This window comes from Chenopodium quinoa, unplaced genomic scaffold (genome assembly GCF_001683475.1).
Source record: "Chenopodium quinoa cultivar QQ74 unplaced genomic scaffold, ASM168347v1, whole genome shotgun sequence".
NCBI classification, from domain to species: Eukaryota; Viridiplantae; Streptophyta; class Magnoliopsida; order Caryophyllales; family Amaranthaceae; genus Chenopodium; species Chenopodium quinoa.
This window is the reverse complement of record NW_018744626.1, coordinates 5,353,435-5,370,591: the sequence shown is the minus strand read 5'-3', so window position 1 is coordinate 5,370,591 and position 17,157 is coordinate 5,353,435. Positions and strand designations below refer to the sequence as shown.

The following is a 17,157-nucleotide window of genomic DNA, read 5'->3' as shown; positions in this document are numbered from 1 at the left end:
CAAGTTCGTAGAGGAACTTGAGTTTGAGTCATTATCTTGTAATAGGTTCATTTGCCCTATTATAGTGAAGATTCATTTCCCAAAATCCCAAGTGGTCGTGGTTTTTCTCTTTGTTAGGGCCAAGGAGTTTTCCATGTAAAATCTCTCTTGCATTATTTAGTTCCTTTAGTTAATCTTTCAGTTCCTTTACCTAACTTAATTTTAATTCCGCAAAAAGTTTGGCTAAATTCTTTAAAACAACAGGTGGGGATGGGGTTCTAGTTTAGGGTTTTGGTTTTTTTTTTTTTAATTTTTCTTTTTTTCCTAAACTAATAATATGATGACACGTGGCACAATGGACCCCACTTAACGGATTTTTGGACGACAACCGTTAGAGCATTAACACTAGTGAGGAGAATTATTTCTCCTCATTCTCTCCCTACCCACTTTCTGACTCCTCCCACCCATTTCTCCTCAAGAGTAATATTTTTTACCACATCAATGCTTATAAAAAAAAAACTCCTCGCCACTATCTCTCCTACTATTTCTTATACCCCACCACAATACACATCACCTTTTTTAATTTCAATATTCTTTCCTGTAATTCAACCTGCTTTTGTTTTCTCATCTCCCTTTTCTCGTCCAGATCCAACTTCTTTTGACGTAGAATAGCCTCTCTTTCTCTATTTTCATTACTTGCCTTCATTTGCTCACCAATGCTTAAAACTGCACTTTCAGAAGCCACCTGTTTCCCCTTATTACGCTTGGCTTTTGCTTTTTTAACACCATCGGGTCGAGGTAGACCTCCAGATGACAATCCGGTAGAAGGGCCATCACCTGCAACTTCAGTTCTACATCTCTTCCCACTGTCACTGCTATCATCTTCGACATCATCACCACAAGCTTGTGTTTCCTCTTTTGATAATCCCCATCTCAGTTTAGTCCTAAATTTTGGGTCATTTTTAATCATTTCCCACACATGGTGACAAGTGAAATTATGGGGAGGGTTGACCAAAATATAGAATAACTTGGATGCGTTGCTAATTGGATCAACTTCATTGTAACCACTCCCTGTAGCTCTACCATCTTCATCATAACAAGTGCTCCATTGCAGCAAAACTGTTGCCATCCTTCTCCAATGGCTTTCTAAACTCCTCACAGGTCTGGGCGGTAGAATGTGGGGTTTCTCAACTTGCGCTTTATCATACGCCGCAGACACTTTGCGCCAAAGCACAGTTGCTTTTTGATTTGTACCTGAAATCGCATCTTGACTAAATTTCATGTACAAACCAGTAAGAGCTTCATCCTCTGCAACCGACCAAATACGACTCGCTCTAGCGAGTTGTTGGGGTTGATTAGCCGACATTCTTGGAGGAGGTTGAGGGTATTGAGGAGTTTCTGGAATATTTTCTTCAAGCTCCTCCTTGTATTGAGAGTTACTCCCTTGATACGTAGTAGGTGATTGTGGTTCATAGTTAGTGTTTTCAACAAGAATTTGAGGAGGTGTTTGTTACTACTACTACTACTACTACTACTACTACTACTACTACTACTACTACTACCCGTTTAATTTTTTATTTTAAATTATCACCCTTTAAATTAAATAAATGCTCATATTACCACCCATTTCAAAAATCCGGTGGATTTTCCATCTGTAGGCCCCACCTAACACTTATTTAAACCATTTTGACTTATTTTTTCCCCGATTTTTCTCCTTAAAAACGCTCTCTATACTTTAATTCACATTTCCATCCCCAAATTCAACCAAATTTCAAAGAGAAAAAAGTGAATTGGAGTTAGGAGAGTGTTTTAAAGAGAAAAATTATGGGAAAAAATCAGTCAAAATGGTCAAAATAAGTGTTAGGAGGGGCCCACATACGAAAAATCCACCGAATTTTTAAAATGGGTGGTAATCTAAGCATTTATTTAATTTAAGGGGTGGTAATTTAAAATAAAATATTTAATGGGTGGTTACTTAGAAAATGGTTACATTTTTAGGTGATAATTTAAAAAATTTCCTAATAATAATAATGATGATGATAATAATATTAATAATAATAATTATTTAATAATAATGATACTTTTAATAATAATTTTTGATAAGATTTTAAATATGTATTACAAAGTGATAGATAAGTGAATATAGTAATTTTTTTGAGGTTATTGAAGTATGTGAAATTATATGAAAATGGATGTCTATTTATAGAGGATAAAAAAATATGAACGTTGGTGTAATTTTTTTTTTTTTAAACGTAAATATGATTATATCGGTTACAAAAATGTAACCGTTGGTATTAATTGTTAATTTTCTGATTGGTTGACAAAGGCTGACCGGACGCGTGTCAACGTGCCATTGGGCCGCGTGACGCGCCCTGTCAGCAGCTGAAACTATTTTTTTTTTTTTTGCTTTGTTCCACCAAAACGACGTGTTTTAGGGAATGTGTTGAAGACCAGTTTCCAAAACTCGTCGTTTTGGTGTGGGGTTAGGAAAAAAAAAACTGATTATCTTTTGGGTTGTGGGGCCCACCGCTTTACTATTCACCCTTATTTCTCCTCATCTTGTGCGCATATTTCATTCTCCCCATGAGGAGATTATTTTCTTCTCATTAGTGTAGGCTATTTGTATTTTTTTTTCACACTTATTTCTTCTCAGGTACATTTTTTACCTCATTGGTGTAAGTGCTCTTAAGTGGTGGTAAAATCAAATTTTATGAAAAAATTGTGGTGTTAAAATAAAAGTTTTTGTTTATAGTGTTAAAAACCATTTTTTTCGTTTTTTTTTTGTGGTGTTAAAATCTAAGAAATCCTTAAATTAAAGTTGTTCAAAAAAATATATTAACATAAACATAAATTAATAACATTATATATATAAACTTAAGTTGTTCAAAAAAAATAAATATATCGATTTTTTTATATACATATATATATTTTTAAAAAAAACGAGTTGGCCCGGTACCCGGCATGGCCCGCCAGGCACATGGTTCGTGCCGTGCCGTGGGCTGGGGTGTGCCAAAATTTGGCACGGCCCGCCGCAAAGCCGACACGGCAATGCCTGGCACGAGCCCCACTCAGGCACAGGCGATGCCCATGTTTAACCTAGAGCTTAGTTGAGTAGATGAGGAGGGTGTTGTTTGTAATGTTCATTTCGAAAAGGATATTATTTTGAAATTAAGATCATGAAGGTTGATAATAATAATATTCTTTTGGGACCTCCTCTAGGGATAAAGAACATTCGTAATGTTAGTAAAGAAAATGATAATATTATATAATGAACATTATGTATATTTACCCATCTTGATTCAAAGATAAAATTCAAAAAACATTTCAAAATAAACAATGAACATCATGTGACGAAAAAAGTTCATCATGAATGCATGAGAAAACAAATAACCAAAATAATAAGTTGTAAAATAATTGGCTTTTCAGAAAATGTCGCTGAGTACTTAAAAAATTCACCAAATACCATCCAGGTTTTCAAAATTCACCAAATGTCATCGAGCTTTTAAAAAAATTCACCAAATGTCATTAATGGCTAATGGTCGTTAACTCTATTAGTCATTAAGATTAAATCTTGACACGTGTCAAATATGATTGGTTCATTTCAATTATTTATTTTAATTAATAAAAATAATATTTTTTTTGTTCATTTTCGTGGCAAAAAATGCTCGGGTATAGTTTTGGAGATCATTTTGATCCTTTATGGATACAAATAAAGTTCGAAATTGACCAAAAAATAACGTAAATGCTTCGTTTTGTGTGTTGTAAAATATTACGATTAGCGTGTCATTATTTTTTAACCATCAAAATTGATCGGGTAAGGTTTTGGGGGTCATTTTGATCCTTTAGGGAGACAACTTAAGTTCGAAATTGACAAAAAAATAATGTAAATGCTCCGCTTTGTGTGTTGAAAAATATTTTGATTAGCGTGTCGTTATTTTTTAACCATCAAAATTGATCGGGTAAGGTTTTGGGGGTCATTTTGATCCTTTATGGACACAAACCAAGCTCAGAATTGACGCAAAAAAAAAAAAAAAAAAAAAAAAAAAAAAAAAAAAGAAAAAAAGAAAAGGCAAATGCTCCGTTTTGTGTGTTGAAAAATATTTCGATTAGCGTGTCGTTACTTTTTAACCATCAAAATTGATCGAATAAGGTTTCGGTGGTCATTTTGATCCTTTATGATAACAAATTAAGCTCGAAATTGACAAAAAAATTAACATATATGCCCCATTTTGTATGTCGATATCGTCATTTTTTTGAAAAAAAAATGTGAGACAGGGTATTTACGTTTTTTATTTTTTTTTTGTCAATGTCGAGTTTAATTTGTACCCATAAGGGTCAAAATGACCCCCAAAACTTTACTCGAATAATATTCGTTACGAGAATCGAAAAAAAGTTTTATTTTTATTCATTAAAATAAATAATTATTGTGTATGAATTTTAAAAAGTAATGGCATTTGGTGAAATAAGAATTGTATTAACGAAAAACGTCCATAAGCTATTAGTGGCACGAGGTGTCAATGTATTGTTTGTTAATGGCATTTTGTGAATTTTGATGGCATTTGATGAAATAGCCGTAAAATAATGGATAAGAGTGAGGTATTGCAAATGACGAGAGACGGAAATGTATGTTATTTCTACCTCGTAGTTAGTTTTAAAAAAGATGAATTGTTCTTGTAATTAAGTAATTTTGTTGGAATCAATTCGATAATTAGAGTAAATATCAGAACAATTACAAAATAGTATTAAATTATAGAGATTATATAAGATTAACAATATTAATATTGTTGGACCAATGTTAATTCAAATAACTAGGTAAATTCTTGAGATTTTAACCAAATGCCATCAACAAAAAAATTAACCATACATTTATATCTCTCATTCTTTGTTATGAATAAGTGTTTTTCCTTATTTTACAACTCATTATTTTGGTTATTTATGTACTTCATATTCTAAAATTCTATTACAAATCGAAATTCATTTTTATTATTCTCTTCAATTTGGTAAGGAAAATTAAAATTATATTCATAATTTAAAATTTTACCAACATAAATTTGGTCTCAAATTAATCACAAAATAATTTAAAAAATAATAAATATAAAAATAAATTGATACTAGCATTGATATTATACATATATTTATATGTGTCAGCTATGTAAAATATATATATTTATATATTTGTACGTTATTTGTTAATTTATAAATAATTCAAATATTTTGTTAGTGATATTATTTCTTCATTTTTCACATTAAAAAAGTTTAATGTTGACGTTAGAATTTACGAAAAGTTGTTATTTATATATATATATATATATATATATATATATATTAGTCATAAACTATTATACGTTGATAGAAATTTAAGTTCTCTCATCCTTCCAATAATCAAGATATTATTTATTTATATTTGTAATAAAAATGTAGTATTATATTTAAAATAATTTGAATTTAGTTGTATGTAATCTTGTGCCAATGCACAACGAGTCGAACGAATTTGTCAATTTTATTAATGAGCTTGCAATTGATTATAGTAGTGATCGTAACATTATGTTGTTTAACAACTTGTTTGACATTTCATACTAAAATGATGTTGAAAGAGAATTTTAATTTATCATATTCATCCTATTTAGATTTGAGTTTAAATTAATTGCAAATAGAAGTGAATATGTATTTTTTTATTTGGTATTCATATAAAATTTATAATTTTTAATGAGACCAAAATTTGATTAATTTTGAAAATAAATAACACCTTGTCGTAACTTCTAACGTTAAGATTAAACTTTTCTAATGTGAAAAATGATGAAATAAAATCACTAACAAAATATTTGAATTATTTATAAATTAACAAATGACGTACAAATATATAAATATATATATATATATATATATATTACATAGCTGACACATATAATTATATGTATAATATCAATGCTAGTATCGATTTATTTTTATATTTATTATTTTTTAAATTATTTTGTGATTACTTTGAGACCAAATTTATGTTGGTGAAATTTTAAATTATGAATATAATTTTAATTTTCCTTACCAAATTGAAGAGAATAATAAAAATGAATTTCGATTTGGAATAGGATTTTAGAATGTGAAGTACATAAATAACCAAAATAATGAGTTGTAAAATAATGAAAACACTTATATATAACAAAGAATGAGAGATAAAGATGTATGTTAGTTCTATGTCATACTTGATTTCATATATGAAAAAATAAAATCGTGATATGTGTATATAATTTTATTGCAACCTAATTCAAAGATTAAATTTGAAACAAATATTAAATATTAGTAAATTATTGAGATTAGATGAGTTTTAAAGTATTATTATTATTAGACCAATAATTTTCAACAAAATAGATTAAGAAATTGCTTAGTGTTTAATCCAATTGCATAAAAAAATAATAAGATTTTGATCATATGCTGTTAAAAAAAAAGGGAAATTCTCTTTGGTAAACCTCTAATTTTTACTTTTTTCAGTGGTAAATTGCAAAAATTCTTATTATCCTTGGTAAACTTTAATTTGTTATATTTTTCAATGGTGAACTTAATGAAGCAATTTAGTTAATATTTAACCATGGTTAACATTTTTTTAAAATAAAAAAAAAATTCCTAAGATACTCGCACTTAACTCATCATCATCATCAAGATCACCAATTCCTCCAACTCTCCGCCACCCCTACCCACGGCTGGCGCCCAACCCACAATCGTTGGTGCGTCGTCCTCCCCCACCCACCTGGCGACGCCCAACCTCCCCCAACCCCAACCGGCGATAGCCTCCCCCGTTCCACCTTCTCTCTTTCCCTGCATCTCAAAATGTACCATTTCCCCAACCACACTAACCACCCAGAAAATCGTCCCTCTTCCCCAACGACCCCTCTCCCTTCTTCGTCGGCCCAGAAATCCTAAACCCCACCCAAAAACACAAAAAGCCCAAACCCATTTAGGGTATTGAATCCAAATTAAACCTAGAAAATGGGTTTGGTTTTCGGGTGGTTTTGGGTGGGGTTAAAGGTTACTGGGCCGCGCGAAAAGGGGAGGGGAGTCGTCGGAGAAAGAGGTTAGATTTCGGGTTGGTTAGTGTTGCGGTCGGCGGTGGCCGTTAGGTGGTGAAATAGGACGTTTCAAGATGCGGGGAAAGAGAGAAGGTGGGGCGGAGGATGTTGGGCGTCGCCGAATGAGGGTGGGGGAGGTAGGGCGTCGCCGACCGATTGTGGGGGAGGTCGGGCGACTTTGGTCGAGGCCTGGCCGCCGGAAGGGGGAGGGGCTGCCGGTGGCTAGGTCGGGTGAGGGAAGGACCGGTTTGATTTATTATTTTAAAATAAAATATTTTTATAGTAATTTAATTATTAAAAAAATAAAAACTAACTATAGTTCAGAATTTTTATTAAAATAACACTTATCAATAGTAACCAATAATTTAGGTTTACCAAAGATAATAAGAATTTTTGCAATTTACCACTGAGAAAAGTAAAAATTAGAGGTTTACCAAAGAGAAATTCCAAAAAAAAAAAAAAAAAAAAAGAGGTATAATTACTAAATTATGTGAAATTATTTATATGTTAACAAATAACGTAAGACTACAAAATATTACTCCCTCTGTTTCACTTTGTTAGTCTCATTTGGAATCAATCACTTAAAATAAGAAAATGAGGAATCTTAGTAATTTAGAATTTGATTGCAACTTTGTAATTAGTGTTTTGTGTTTTCTTGTTTTATTTATGGTTATTAGCTATAATTAATCGCCTTTTATAAATTTTGATTGGAAAATTTCTCATGTTAACAATCTACTAGCACATACATTAACCAATCAAAATTATTTGATTCTTTAAATACCCAATTAGATTAATTATTCGTGGATTATGAAAATTATTCACCTTATAATAATGTTAGGAAATATTCAATATGGGTACATCATTTTGAAACGCTCAAAATAATATATAGGACTAACAAAATGAAACGGATGGAGTATATTGTACATGACTAACGCATATAATTATGTGTATTGATGAATTTAAAATAGATATAATAGAAAGGTACTCCCTCCTTCTCTTTTTTACAGTCCTATTTTTCTTTTTAAATATTTCAAAACTATATTCATATATACTTTTCTTTTTTAGTAAGTAAATTTTTACTAATTATCCCTATTTATTTATTTTGTAATTATTGTCTTTTCTAAATTTTTACTTTTAATTCTAACTCTCACTTTTATTTTCTCACTTTTTATTTTCAAAATTCATGTGCATCAATTTAGATGTATAAGTTTGGTCTTTTTTTTTCCACCAAAAATGTTATCGGTAATTTTTTCTTTTCAAATGATTTATTACATGTGTGTACCATTAAATATTATTCTATTTTTGTTTTACTCAAAAGTATCAATTAATGTCTGGTCATTCCAATTGTACTTTGTTTTATTCCAAATTCTTAATTTTCGTGTAATTTTACAAATATAAATAATGTAAAAAAAGGGATGGGGAGTAGAAAATATAGGCAAGTAGAATAAATTAAGAATTAATAACAAGTATTCTTATTAAAGTAAGTCATACTAACACGATGTACATGTATTAGATAGCAATTTAACTCATGTATTTAATATTTAGAGGAGATTTGAATTTTATTATTATTATTATTTTTTTTAGAAAGATTTGAATTTTATTTTGTTCATTTACAAATTAACTTTTAATTTTAATACGTCTAAACTTGAAATGCATGCAAGTATGCAACTGTGAGATATATTTACATTTTTCACATACTAAAATTAAATTAAAATATCTTTGTTGTAAAATAAGGAGAAATATAAAGATTGAGAGAGAATTGAAATGTGTATTCTACTGGTATTTCATATGATGGAGGTATATATATATATATATATATATATATATATATATATATATATATATATATATATATATATATATATATATATATTACAATAATTGATAGAGTTTGCTTGGAAAATAATAAACCCTAAACTCTAGAAAGTTCTAGAGTGATACAATATGAATATCCACAAATATGTTTAGATAAGTTTAAACCATATATCTAGAATATTCCGGAATGATATAAGGAGCATAATGGTCATCCACACGATATTTCATAACACTCCCCCTTGGATGTCCATTATCGAAGACTGTGCCTCGTTAAAACCTTATTAGGAAAAACCCTGTGGGATAAAAACCTAATGAAGGGAAAAGAGTACAACATTCTTCGTAATACGATCGAGATGCTGCCTCATTAAAAACCTTACCAGGAAAACCCAATGTGGGACAAAACCATGGTCAAGGGAAAAAGAGTGCAGAGCGTATTTTCTCCCATGAATACATAACTTGAGATCTTCCAGTGCCGCAACAATGAATCCAATATGTTTGGATATCTTCTCATATGTAGTAAGTAAAATATCATACGTTGATCTTTGAATCTCCTAAGCTGAAGTTGCATCTTCAATTCTTCAAGTGTTCACGTGAACATGTGAAGTGTCTTCATTTCACCATACATGTGCTTATCTCTAATATCATTATTTCAAATCTCTGTTTAATAGTTGATTTATAAATTAAACTTATGCGATTATAACTTCTTCTGGAAGTTGTTAATAATAGAAATTGATGATCATTATTTGATCAAACATTTATTAATAATCATTTGATCACAAAACTTGACATTATTAATGTCATTCTTCAATCTCATATGAATTATAACATATGTAATTATATACATTGATAATGGTTCTTCTGGACCATAAGAAAACAGTCTCACGCATAAGTATCCCGTTTCTTTAGAAGTTTCGTAATTAACTACACGATAATTTTTCTACGAATACAAATTGTAAATCTCACTAACTCTTATATGCTCAAACTTTAGGTTGAGATGTCACTGATGTATTTACATAGACTTTTCAAGAGTTTGAAAGTAATTGCATTATTCTAGAGATAAACTTTGTAGGGCTAGATATATAAATACGTTGTATATAAATTTTTCAGGAACTCTTCTTACATGATTCATAACGTGCAATTAAATAGGTGTCATCAATAATTTCATTACAATTTTAAGCCAATTGGAATATAAATATATCTTTCTAATTTTCATCAAAATTGTAAATATGTCTTACTATACTTTGAATGAACATTCACATACACCACATTGTAAGAAAGTAATCCATGCAATATGAGATATAAAACATGATAACATATTAAACAAATTATACAATGAGTAATGCATCTAATTTCCTGCATATGCAATAAACCATTAACCTATGACTCACATGCACATGAATATAAGACTCAAAATGATGCAAGACACTGTACAGTGTGGATTTAAAAATTCATATTTCATTGGACTTCGGGTCCATGATAAACTTATGATCATTATCATTATGTCGACATCATTGGACTTCGGGTCCATGATAAACTTATGATCATTATCATTATGTACATATATTTCAGATCCCTTACTTATTAGTCCATTCCATTATGCATATGAATATTATTCATCGGTTCCATTATGTACCGGTATCATAAAATTCCCTTAACTTACATTCCGCTTGCTATTTTACTATGATATCTGAATACATTTTTCATTGGTACCATCATAATTTTTTCTTACATCATAGACCATCTATTATAATAATTCAGATATCTATACCACTTTTAGGGTATTTTATACACTATGATATTTATATACTATTACACTATTAGTGTCAACTGCACTATCTTGCCAAATATCATATCTATTAAACATATCTTTATTTTGGAACCGATCATATACAACCTACACTTCAGGTGTAGTGATTCAAGTACAGTTGGCAAGATTTTATCTCAATGTATACACATAATTAATATGACCAAAATGTATCTTCAACGCTATGCAACATGAGTCATAACTGAATACAAATCAAATCATAAATGTGCAACATATCTTGATAATGTATATACAAAAGTTGGCATATATATAACTTTTCAAACTACCATTATAGGGATCATATTTATTATTTATTTATTTTAATTAATTTTTCCAACTTTTGCTAATTCGTTCTTCTCCCCCTAAGTTGGTAAAATATCTCATTTATAGGGGCATCTTATTATATACCAACTTAGTAGACAAATTTGCATTAATAAAATTCACTTCATTAGGAGGATCACAATCAAAATTTATCTCTTTTGGAGAACAATTTCAATGAAGAATTATTTATTCATTAACTTTATATTTCACTCCTTTCCTTTTCAAAGATATTTAATTATCTTTAGAACCTATTTATTTATCACGCTTCAGGCATGCTATAGGTTCATCAACAATTGATGTTGTACTCTTAGGACATCAATTTTAAATTAGAGCATTTACAACTAGTATATGATAAATGTCATTTGTTTATATCCATCTTCAGGATGGTATCATTTCAAAATATTTAATGAACATGTGGCCACTTCTGTTAAATAAATCGTTGATATTTAAGTTATTGTATGTATCAAACTGACCATCAATATATTTTATTATTTATATGCAAGGGTTACATACAATCTCCCCCTAATCCTTGCAAATGGGGGTATGGAATGAATCAATCCAACAACCTTTAAAATCCTTGCAACTTTTAAGCCATAAATTCTTTTGGCAATGTCATGTATCAAGTAAAGTGTTCCTTTTAGCAAAAACATGCTTATATAAAATTATACTTATAGAACACTTATCATGTTTCTCATGCTCAGTTACATTCATCTTAAAAAAAAACAAAACCTCTTATATTTATGGGCATAATAAAACGTTGATTATGTATAGTTTATCACAATGTCATGTTTAATTACTTGAACTCATAACACACTTTTTGCTATATATTTAATTAATTAAAGAACTTCAAGTATATATGTACGAGAATATATACCAATCCATCTACATTTTTCAGAAAGAGAAGGTAAAAATAAGGCATGACATAATCAGTTCGAGCTTTAATCAAAACATACCTTATTCGACCCAATCAACTATACTAGCCAAATTAAAATTAATCTTTGGAAACATAAGTAAACATGACATCGTGTTTATAGAATCACGTTAGTATGTAGTGGATATCTAAGCAACATGCTTTAGCTTTGTAGATCATGCACATTTCTTTTATGTTCAAGCTAGGAACTTTAAGTCTATGTGTGTGAATACTCTTTATAAATATAAGGAACTTTAGGTCCGCACATCATATTCAATTTACATTCATTCCAATAATCTAACTTCAAATAGGTACATAATACTATATTTGAATAAGAAGGTAAAAATATGAAAACCTACTACTTCACGCTTTAATAAAAACATACCTGAATCGATTGAATCAACTATACTGTCGGATTAATTATATCAATATATTTCCTGATAAAGCTTAATTAGAAAATAGAAACAAGCACATAAGCAACCAAAATTAACACATTCACGTTAGTGGAAAACCACATGTTTCATATCATACTTGAAATATAAAAACATAATTCAATACATAAATTATAAATAGTTTCACATGTGCCTTAGGCTTACTTCGTACAAACATTCAAGGCATTAGACATAGGATTTTACAAACAAATTATATGGGTAAATAATTGCTAAATCAAACCATTCATATTTGCTATGAAGCATAGAAAAATAACCAAACTCATTTACTACGGATAGGAAAAGTAATACCAAAATCTAGCAAATATATGTAATACAAGTTCATGAAAACCATACGTTCATAAAATTAACACCAATAATAATTCTAAATACCCTTTTAGATTCAAAATAAACAAAAATCATAGTCAAAACAAAACTACTAATTAGTTATTTTCTGCATCAAATCCAACTATTCCCAAATTTCTCATTGAACTCTGGGAATAATAAAAATACGAAAATTTGGGAAACAATATAAACATATTATGTAAAGCTTTAAAATCAACAATAACAGGATAGTTGAGAATGAACTTTCCTGATATCAAAACCTTTCCCACCGTAAAAACCAGCCTTATCGTCAACTTCATGTTGTCAACGTCATTTGCTAGCCTGTAACTCATGAAAACGTAAATGAAAAGAAAATAAAGTATAGTCCTTGATTAAGGCTAATCTATTATATTATGGATATATGAGAAAGCTGATTCAAGATAAACAAACCAATACAACCGAAAAATAATACGAGCAGTTGTTTGTAATTAAATAAAGCGGCACTACCATTAACATTCCAAATTATTAATACCATGAGACTTCCTGTACTAGACCCAAATTAATTAATGAGGATTAAAAGATCAAAACCCATGGTCAAGATTAATTTCCTTTTAATTTCTTCCCAAGATGCGAATAATAATGAGTATAATTTAGCACATTCAGTATACAACGAATTAATCATTAACCTAAGAAATCAACAATAAAATTTACATATTGATTAGAGCTTTGGTGCTGATAATGTGTTGTAAAATAAGGAGAAATATAAAGATTGAGAGGGAATTGAAATGTGTATTCTACTTGTATTTCATATGATGGAGGTATATATATATATATATATATATATATATATATATATATATATATATATATATATATATATATATAGTACAATAATTGATAGAGTTTGCTTGGAGAATGATAAACCCTAAACTCTAGAAAGTTCTAGAGTGATACAAGATGGATATCTACAAATATGTTTAGATAATATTAAACCATATGTCTAGAATATTCCGGAATGATATAAGGAGCATAATGGTCATCCACACGATATTTCATAACAATCTTTATATAGATACTGCTAGATTATTTTTGCTCAAAAAATTTTTGTTAAGAAAAAATACTAAAATAATTTAACATATTATTTCTGTAATTTTTTACCTATTAATTGTTAAAGTTAAATTGTTTTTATATAATTAAAATTAGAAAAAATTTTCAAAATAATAGAAAATTTGAGCAATCCGCCAAAAATAAGTCAAACTTTTAACTATTTTGAATAATACAAAATTTGAGATTATCAGCTTTAAACAAGTTAAAACCGATTAGCTAACTCGTGAATAGATTATATAAAACATGTGACATTGTATTATTTTTTAAAAACTATTAAACACCTTTATAAGATATATAAAAAAATTAACCGGCTAAATAAGTTGTAGGTAAAATAACTTGTTTAAAGTGGATATTTCTCAAAGTTTGTATTATGCAAAAATAATTAAAAGTTTGACTTGTTTTTAGTGGATCGCTCAAAGTTTGTATTATTTTTTTACAAATTTTCCTTAAATTTAAATTATTACAGGTAGATTTGCATGTATAACAATAAATTGTGAGAATTATTATAGGAAAAAATTTAAATTGCAATAAAACTAGATATTATAAATGGTAATTACTAGTCGTTGTAATTATGTATTTAAAAAATACTACGATAATAAATTAAACAAACAGACTTGGAACTCTATCGATATTATAATTCAATTTATTTGATAAACAAGTTAAGTAGAAACTCGATCAAATTTGGTTGTATATACAAGCTTTGTCGATACAATGCGTACCGAATTTTAGGTATGATGTCAGGAAAATTTTTCTGAATAATTTCGTCGATATTGTTTGTATTGGTAAAATTTAATCCTTCCTACAATTATAAAATGAAAGAGTTATTATTATCATTATTATTTCAAATTTTTCTAATTTTCGAAACAAATTTCTTATATTTAATAAAAATTGGGTAATACTTTATACAATTTTTTCCGTTCTTATTGTAGTCAAATATATCCAAAGAGTGATAAAATCTACCCCAATCATCACCACTTAGTGTTCTATATTTTTACCAAATAAATTATTTTTTAGACTAGTATTACATATATTATTTATAAATTAACAAACAATGTGAAGTTATTTATAAGTTAACAAATAATAATAACTACATAGATATATTATATTACATAAAATTGAGATATATAATTATGTGTATTGATATATTACTTGAAAAAAAAAAAATTCATTTATCATATTATTAAAATTATTATTTTTATATAATAAATACCTTAATAATAATTTTTTATTAAAATAAGAGATCTCAATGTTGACCCATTACTTTAAACTTAAGTAAATGAAAAATATGGAATCAAAAAGTTATATGACAAAAGAAAAGGGTAGATCAGAAAAATAAAAAATAATAATATCATAGTTAATAACAAGTTTTCTTATTAAATCCATTAACTAAATAATTTATTTATTTATTATTTTATAAAAAATACAAACATCTTAAATTTATAAGGTTATATACTTATAGCTAGCGTGAGGTACAATAATTGATCATCATGATCTGCCTTAGTTGGTTATATTGATAAAGTGTAATCTCAATTTCATTTAATAAAATAAAAAGAAATAAAGAAAATTAATTTATAATATATGTACTCTAATCTACCATTTTTTTTCAATTTCTAAATACAAACTACATATATTAAATAATAATTTAACTTTTACATTTTCTTAAAAATAACATTTATTAGGGATTTAAATTTTACTTTTTTTTTTTAATAAAAATATTAACACATTAATGAAAAGTCATACGACATCTACAACGATAATTGAATTTAACAAATACATAATTTAAATCAAATAAAATTTTTCTTTATAAAAACTACTATTGTCAAGCAGATCTTGCAATGAGAAACATCTCCCGCTTATATCGCTGGTAAACATAGCATTGTTGGAGAGACAGTCTAACGATCCTTTGTAGTCGCGAGGATGATTTCCGTTGGATTCATCTTAATTATCGTATTCGAAAAATTGAAAACCTTTGCAACCCCGCATAACTTTTCACCAACGAAACAATTTCATGGTAATCTATCTGATCTATTCCAGATTTTAACCTAAAGAAATTCCCCCTTAAAAAGAGGAGAAAAACCCTATCTTTCTAATGAGATCGAAAAACCTTGTCTTTTGAAGAAGATCGAAAATACTTTGTTTTTTGAAGGAGATCGAAAACCCTTTTCTTTCGAGGGAGAAATCATTATTATAAATCAAAAGAACAAACACAAAAGTGTAAAGAAACAAAGGTTTTAGGGCTTTCCATCGGTAAAAACAAATGGAAGCCCTTTAAAAATCAAGAATTGAGGCTAGGTTTTTTTTTTTACGAGAGGGGAGGAATTTTACTTTATTTATGTACAAATTAACTGTTAGTTTTATTACGTCTAAATTTTTTTTTATTTTTTGAGAAAAACGATTAGGTAGGCTTATTATTGCAAATCATGCTCCACCAACGTTATAAGACTTTGGGAAAATGAGTTCATACAAACTAACTTTGAAATACCCCAAGTATCCCACATTGCTACTAAATGAGTTCCTGTAATGCCTACCTTTTTAACATGAGAAATTACAAAAACTGCCTACCTTTTTAACATGAGAAATTACAAAAACATCAAAATCATGAGATAAATTTCTAATATCATCATATAAAAGCCATTAAGGAGAAGAGCCTTCCGATTGTACTGTCCTTCAATCTTTCTGACCATATTTATCGAATCATTTTCCACACATGTTTTCCTTAGCAGAATCTCATTGCAATTTTCATTCCATACCTTAACACAACAGATTCCGTAGCTTCGACCTCCCATTTTGCATCATATCGTGTGGTAGCTGCCAACAACAAGGTCCAGGCCAATTTTCATCTCTAGCTCCCATTTTGCATCATATCGTGTGGTAGCTGCCAACAACAAGGTCCAATTTTCATCTCTAGTAATAACCCTCAACTCGGCATTGTCCAAGATACAAATCTAGTTTTTTTTTTATTTTTTTTTAAAGATTACCATCTAGAGAATGAGCAAAATTGAGATGAAAACTTAACATGATTCTTTAAATTATATTGTACGAGAAAGAATATATAATAAAGATTAAAATTTAAAAGGAAAATGCGCAATTGAGATGGTAACTTAACATGTTTCTTTAAATTATATTGAGATTATATGAGCAAAATTAAATTAGTACGGGTCGGGGTATCTTTTATTTTTACATATTGTAATAGATATGGTCAAAAGTTAATAAAAATAATTTATAGAAATAATAATATAGTTCTCATTTATATTTACACGGTATTCAAGATATATTTGTGACCATCAATATTTTTAATAGCTTTTTTAATAAAATATTTATTAATTACTTTTTTATTAATAAACAACACATTGAGTTGAATCTAACGATATTGCACTTGATTATGATTTAAATATTGTACATATTGAT

At 28.5% G+C, this 17,157-nt stretch overlaps 1 protein-coding gene across 1 annotated transcript; it reads right to left on the bottom strand.

Moving 5' to 3' along the window:
* Nucleotides 1–520: 520 nt before the first annotated feature.
* On the bottom strand, nt 521–1,345 carry LOC110700751 (glutathione S-transferase T3-like). Its single transcript, XM_021878352.1, has one exon. The coding sequence runs from the start codon at nt 1,343–1,345 to the stop codon at nt 521–523; it is 825 nt and encodes a 274-aa protein (XP_021734044.1).
* Nucleotides 1,346–17,157: the final 15,812 nt, after the last annotated feature.

What these genes read in the sequence shown, in the direction of transcription:
- LOC110700751 (XM_021878352.1), bottom strand. Translation starts at nt 1,345, where the DNA reads ATGTCGGCTAATCAACCCCAACAACTCGCTAGAGCGAGTCGTATTTGG.